General features: G+C 57.7%; 1 protein-coding gene across 3 annotated transcripts; it reads left to right on the top strand.

The window, feature by feature from the left end:
- Positions 1-936: 936 nt before the first annotated feature.
- On the top strand, positions 937-5,560 carry Tmem134 (transmembrane protein 134). 3 transcript variants are annotated; one of them, XM_076844824.2, is made up of 7 exons: positions 937-1,179; positions 2,024-2,088; positions 2,583-2,672; positions 2,786-2,862; positions 4,901-4,945; positions 5,065-5,118; positions 5,228-5,560. In XM_076844824.2, the coding sequence occupies exons 1-7, from the start codon at positions 1,006-1,008 to the stop codon at positions 5,272-5,274; spliced, it is 552 nt and encodes a 183-aa protein (XP_076700939.1). In that variant the 5' UTR covers positions 937-1,005; the 3' UTR covers positions 5,275-5,560. The 3 variants fall into 3 exon arrangements, with proteins under 3 accessions (XP_076700939.1, XP_076700938.1, XP_076700937.1); XM_076844823.2 differs by having other exon boundaries at positions 5,192-5,560; XM_076844822.2 differs by lacking the exons at positions 4,901-4,945; positions 5,065-5,118; positions 5,228-5,560 and adding an exon at positions 3,481-4,330.
- Positions 5,561-6,139: the final 579 nt, after the last annotated feature.

Here is a 6,139-nt window from a genome sequence, read left to right as displayed (position 1 = left end):
CACGAAGGGAAATGAATTAATGGAATTCGATACATGATGCAAAGCTGACTAAAGACTGCACAGTTGGGGACAATCTCTGAGAAGTGACGACTGAGCAAGGATGAAGATAACAAAAGCTGTGAGAGGAGCAAGGTTAAGTGCCGCGAGGCACAGGGAGCAGCATGTGCAAGCCTCTGAGGTGGGCATGAGCTTGGCCTGTGCAGTGTGGCTGACCGGGATGTGGAAGGGCAGAGGGGAACTTGGGGAGGGTGGAAGAGGTGGACAGGCACCGAGGCATTCATAACTTTGTGTGCCCTAATCAAGCGTTCAGATTTTATTCAACTACAATAAGAGGAGAGATTGACTGGCATACTTTTTAAAGTTTCTTTCTGATTCTTTTGGTTTTGGTTTGGATTCAGGATTGACCCTATGGCCTGCATATGCTCTTCCACTGAGCTACATGCCCAGACCATAGTATAAATAAATAAATAAAAAGTTTTATTTAAGAATAACATACAGAGAGAAAAAGATACATTTTTAAAGATGGCTTTGGCTGTTGCATGGAGACTGGACTGGAGGACAGTAAAAGAAACGTAAACTCAGCCTCGGTTTCCACATCTGCAAAATAGCAAGAACACTCCTTCCACTCAGGGCCGTGGTGAGCAAGGTGGGAAAACAGCTCCCAGGCTCCTTGGCACTGGAGGAACCAGATGGGATGCAAAAGGCCGCCTGTGGGCCCCGGGGAAGCTGGGGCATGCAAGGCCCTCTGAGCCAGTGTCAGGTCCCAGGATCGCGCCCGGCTGTCACTCGCCGAGGCGGCCTCTGGGCGGCGCTGCGGGCCTGCCCGGCTCCGGGCAGGAAGCGGCCCCGCCCTCAGTGCACTCGGCGCTCCGTAGGTCCTGCCTGTTCAGGGCGGGGCGAGGCGGGGCGGGGCCTATGCGGGGGCGGGGCGGGGCGGGGCCGCGGCGACGCGGGGTTGACAGGCGCAGATGGCGGCGGCGCAGGACTCCTGAGCCGGAGGCGGCCATGAGCGCCGCCCGGCCCCAGTTCAGCATCGATGACGCCTTCGAGCTGTCCCTGGAGGACGCGGGTCCCGGGCCCGAGTCCAGCGGGGTCGCCCGCTTCGGGCCGCTGCACTTCGAGCGCCGGGCCCGGTTCGAGGTTGCCGACGAGGACAAGCAGTCCCGGCTGCGCTACCAGGTGAACGGCCCGGCCCACCTCACCCCTGCTCCGGGCCAGTCGGGACCCCCGGCCGAGCCCTGGAGAGACGCAGCTCCGGCGAGACCTAGAGGCCCCAGCCGGAGCGGAGGCCGCTCCCCGGACGTGACGCCTGATCCAGAGCCCTGTCCAGACCCTCTCCACTCCGATTTAGGTCCCCAGCCCGCTGGAGAGCCCGCAGCCACGGTGGAGAACCGCACGGAGTCCCCACCCATCCTGGGGACCGACCCTTCTCCCCCGCGGGGTTTGGGGAACCTTCTGTATCAACGAAACCTTGCCCATATGCGGAGCGTCAACCTGAGCCCTAGGCAGGATAATCTAAAAGGAACCTGCACCCCTTTAGAGCTTGAGGCCCCACCCACATGAGGAGTTGTCTTTGCCCACTCCTTGTCTCCTACTGAACTGGAAATCCTCATTTTCCGAAACCTCTAACAGCCCTTGGATCCTTTACCTGAACCAGATTCCTGTGCCCCAAACCCGGGAATTCTAGGCCTCTCTTTCCCTATCACCCTACACCCGGAGCCTCCATGATGGGCCCCTGAAATAGCATCCTGAGAGCTCTACCCTGTCTCCCAAACTTGGGAGATCCCCTGCCCCTGGGACTTCTGCCGACTCCTGTTCCCCAAAGCCCCCAGCATCCACCCACTTCTACCTGGGTTTCGGTTTCTGTGAATCATCAAACCCGTTCTACTGGGAGGGTGGAGGGCCAGGAGAGCAGCTGCTAGGCAGCCAGGCCAACAGCTGTGTGGGCTGCCTTCTCTCCAAGAGAGAAGTGAGGAAGGGCCTGAGCCCAGTAACCCCCCCTGAACCCTGTGTTCTGGAACAGAACCTGGAGAATGATGAGGATGGAGCCCAGGCCTCGCCAGAACCGGATGGGGGAGTCAGCACCAGGTCAGGGCCAGGTGGGGACCCACCCCATTCCCCATTCCCCAAGCCCCATGCCTCTGGCTCCTGTCCACAGGGACCTACCCAGCCCCCCACTCCACTACACACAGCTCTGCTGTGTTCAGTCTTATGAAAAATTCCTAGCCCCATTCCCCTTGTGGGGTTCCCTGTCCAGCTAGTCACCCTATAGTTTGCATTCTCACCCATCCAACCCTACCAGGCTCTTTATCTGACAGGAGCCCCCAGCCTGGTCTGACCCCCACTTTCCCATAGGTCCCTGTCATGACCTCTCATCCCATCTTCCCCTATCAGGTAGCCCTGCAGAAACCCCCACCCTTGAATTCCTCCTTGTCCTTATCTCTGCTCAGGATCCTCTTTCCCGTAGAGGCCAGCCCTAGTTCCTGCCATACACACACACACACACACACACACACACAACACTCTTCATCAGGACTCCTGTCCCAAAGGATTCCCTGTTTCCCCCTTCCCCCCACCTGCAGGGATTCTGGCCAAACATCTATGCGCAGCTCCCAGTGGTCCTTTAGCACCATCAGCAACAGCACCCAGCACACCTACCATTCCTGCTGCAGGTGAGACCCTGCTCACTTGAGCCCAGTCCCCTAGTGCCTGAAGCCCCTAGCTCTGGCTCTCTCCTCACCACCCTTTGCCTCTTTCATACCCAACCTGCTCTCCTACCATCCAGCTGGACCAAACATCCTTTGATCCAGAAGAACCTCCGGGTTGTGCTGGCCTCCTTCCTCCTCCTGCTGCTGGGGACAGGTGAGTGCCCTGAGGGTGCCCCTTCCTCCCCTCCCTCCTTCCGTGAAGGCTCTGCTTCCCTTTGGTACACTGGACCTCCCAGCATCCAAGGAGGCAGCTAGCTTCCATCACCCCTCCCAATGTTACAGTGAGGAACTGAGGCCTGTGATGGGCAGGCCCAGGCTCCTGGTAACTCAGCTAGGAAATCACACATAGAGCTGGAAACGGAACCTGTACCAGCTACCATTTAAAGGCACATTTACTTTCTACCTTTCAGAGGTCACACAGAAAGAGAGAGCAGGGCCCAGAACTTTGTGTAGGGGAATGTGCTCAGGGATATGGGTGACCCTGTGGCCAGAGATGCTGAGTGTCTGCCACCCTGATCCAGAGCTCTGTCACTCCCCATTCTCTGAAGTCTGAGAACTGATCAGAACTCCTCTCCACCCCCATTGCTCAGATGGGGAAACTGAGGCCCAGAGCAGGTGGATCTCACTGACAAATATCTCTGAATCTCAGGCTTCTCATTATATGGGGCTGAGGAGGCAGGGTTCCCAGACAGGATCCAGCATTCCTTATGGCCATAAAGGGTCCATAAGGAAGGTGGCAGTCACTGTGGCTCCTCCTCCCTCCCTTTTCCAGGAAGGTCAAAGCCCCCACCAGCCAGGCCCTCTGGCCAGAAAGCCTGGCCCAGCTCCAGGTGTTTGAGTGCAGAGGAGGGAGCTGCTACTTTCCATCACCACTGCACACTGGGCAGTAATGGCACTGGCCACTGGCGCGCTCTCCACAACCTAGCAAAGCAAGCATCATTGCCATCCCAGCTTTGGAAATAAGGACACAGGTCAGGCAGGTGAAGGACCTTGCCCAGGTTGCAAGTTGATGAGCTAGGATTTAAGCCCACATCTGTGACTGCCAGGCCTGGAGGCCACCAGCAACCCACAGAGGGCCCTTGAAGAAATTAGAAAAACAGGGTGGAGCCTGCAGCAGCTCTAGGCCAGGGTGCAGGGAGAGAGAAGGGACCACTTTTTGAGGCTTTCTGTGCATACACAAAGCAGGCAACAGTCCATGGTGGCCCTCAAGCCCCAGGCTGTACCATCTCTCTTGCTGTACCCTGCCCTCCTGTCAATCCTCTAAGTGGGAACTGAGGACTGTGGGTCTGAAAAGTAGACCTAGGCATGACCTCTCCACCTTCCCCCAAATGCACTGTCTTCCACCAAAGTCCGTATCCCTACCTGGTGCTATAGGCCCTACCATCCCTCCTGCCTGCACTCTTCCTGTCCAGTCTTGCAAACGCCAGAAGCTCTTAGAAAGCCTAGTTCCCTCCAAATTCTGAGCCTTTGCTGTACTATTCCCCTGTCTGAATTCTCTCTCTGCCTGAATGGCGCCCACAGCAAAGCCTCTAGAGTTAGCCAGCCTCCACCTTCCAACTGCTGCCAGAGGAAGTGACTTCCCCTCTCTGTGCCTCAGTTTCATCTTATACCTGTCTCATTTGGTCAAGGTGACAGTTAAATAAGGCAGTGCATGTAACACACTTAGCCCAGTGGCTGGCAGAGCCTGGTAAGTGATCTTTAAGTATTAACTGTGATTGCTATTGCTATTGCCACCCCTGCTCAGCTTAGATGTCACTGCTCCGGGAACCCTCTCCCTGGTCCCCTGGCTGGCTCCAGCAGGACTCCTCTGGATTCCCACACTGCCCTGTTCTTCCCCACCATATCGCGATCACCTGGGTTATAGCTTTCAGGTTCTCCTTGGACCCTTCACTAAGGAAAGGCCATGAGAGCAGAGACCTCATTTGCCTTTCTCCTGGGAATTCTCAGTACCATGCATGCAGGAGGTGTCCCCTAAGTATTAGCAGAATGACAGGTCACACCAAACTCATTTCACAGACATTCTGCAGGGCCTGCCAAGTGCCCTGCTCTGAAGACAGAACTTGGTGAACTTCCTGGGGAGGGTCTCCACCCAGGGGCATCTGCTCAGGCGGGGGACACCATTCCTCGGCCTGAGCCTGGTTGCGGGGTGGGGGTGGAAGTCCCGCCCTCACCCCGCGGCCATCTGTGTGCAGCGCTGATCCTGGTCGGCGTGGGACTGGAGGCGGCCCCCTCGCCAGGTGAGCGCCCCTTCCCACCCGAAGGCAGCAGCCCTGGCCTTGCGCCCGTGGGTCCTTAGTGGGCCCTTTTCGGCAGAGTGAGGGCCCCTCGCCCTGAGCCTGCCCGCCTCCCACCGCAGGTGTCTCCAGCGCCATCTTCTTCGTGCCAGGCTTCCTGCTGCTGGTCCCAGGAGGTGCGAGCGGGCGCCGGGGCAGGGCGGGGGCGGGGAAGGGCGGAGCCTCGCACTGACAGGCCCCGCCCCGCAGTCTACCACGTGATCTTCATCTACTGCGCCGTCAAAGGCCACCAGGGCTTCCAGTTCTTCTACCTGCCCTACTTCGAGAAGTGAGCCGCTGGTGGGACGCTGGCGGGACGGTTGATGCCTGCGATTCGAGGCCAGGCCGCCGCCTCACGTGCGGGGAGGCTACTCCGACCTGTGCGCCTCTTCTCAAGGGAAGAGGTCCTCTGGGACCCTCGCAACCCCAGACCCCCAGGAGTTTGCTCAGGAAATGTGGGGCGCGCAGGCCTGGGCCTAGGAACGCCACCCCTTGCCTGCTTTGTGCCTTAACTTATTCTCAGGCCCTGGAGTGTTGAGTCGATGTTATTTTGTGCTAATAAAAGGATCATTAATTCCAGCAGGGATAGTTGCTCTTCCTGGCCCAGCCCGCCAGCCTGACCATGGCCTCTTACACCAAGGCTGAGAAAAGGCCTGATGCTAGACTAAAGGGCTTTTAGAACCACCGACCTCCAGATGATGTGCAGGACAATCCTGATGCTCTGAGACTTGCCTGAGGTCACAATATGTTGGGGGCAAAGCTGGGCTTGGAAGTGGCAGTTCCAGTGTTCCTTGGTCCCAGCCCTGAGCAGACTCAGCCCACCCCTGTCTGCCCAGAGAGGCAGCACCAGCACCTGTACTGGAGGCTGTTAGCCTCGTTCCAGCCGGCTCTGGGCCCTGGGCTGCCACAGCCAGCCCTGAATGTGGGCCATGAGGCAGCAGTGGCCCAGCTCCCTGGGTCCATTGCCCTACTTCCCAGCCCCAGAGGCTGGGAGAACCAGGGGACAGGGCATGGGAAGCAGGGCCTCATGACAGAGCCTCGGGATCAAAGACCTCAGAATGCTAAAAACAGATTATCCCAGAATTTTGGAAAATCAAAGCATCTCAGAACCTTAGGAACCAAGAAACACAATCTTAACCCTAAAATCTAAGCTCATAG

This window comes from Callospermophilus lateralis, chromosome 2 (genome assembly GCF_048772815.1).
Source record: "Callospermophilus lateralis isolate mCalLat2 chromosome 2, mCalLat2.hap1, whole genome shotgun sequence".
Lineage (NCBI taxonomy): Eukaryota > Metazoa > Chordata > Mammalia > Rodentia > Sciuridae > Callospermophilus > Callospermophilus lateralis.
This window is presented reverse-complemented; position numbering and strand designations above follow the sequence as displayed.

Excerpts from the sequence above, each read along its gene's own strand:
- Tmem134 (XM_076844822.2), top strand. The coding sequence starts at position 1,006 with ATGAGCGCCGCCCGGCCCCAGTTCAGCATCGATGACGCCTTCGAGCTG. Across the intron at positions 1,180-2,023 it reads AGTCCCGGCTGCGCTACCAG|AACCTGGAGAATGATGAGGA; the intron begins GTGAACGGCCCG and ends GTTCTGGAACAG. Across the intron at positions 2,673-2,785 it reads ACCTACCATTCCTGCTGCAG|CTGGACCAAACATCCTTTGA; the intron begins GTGAGACCCTGC and ends CCTACCATCCAG.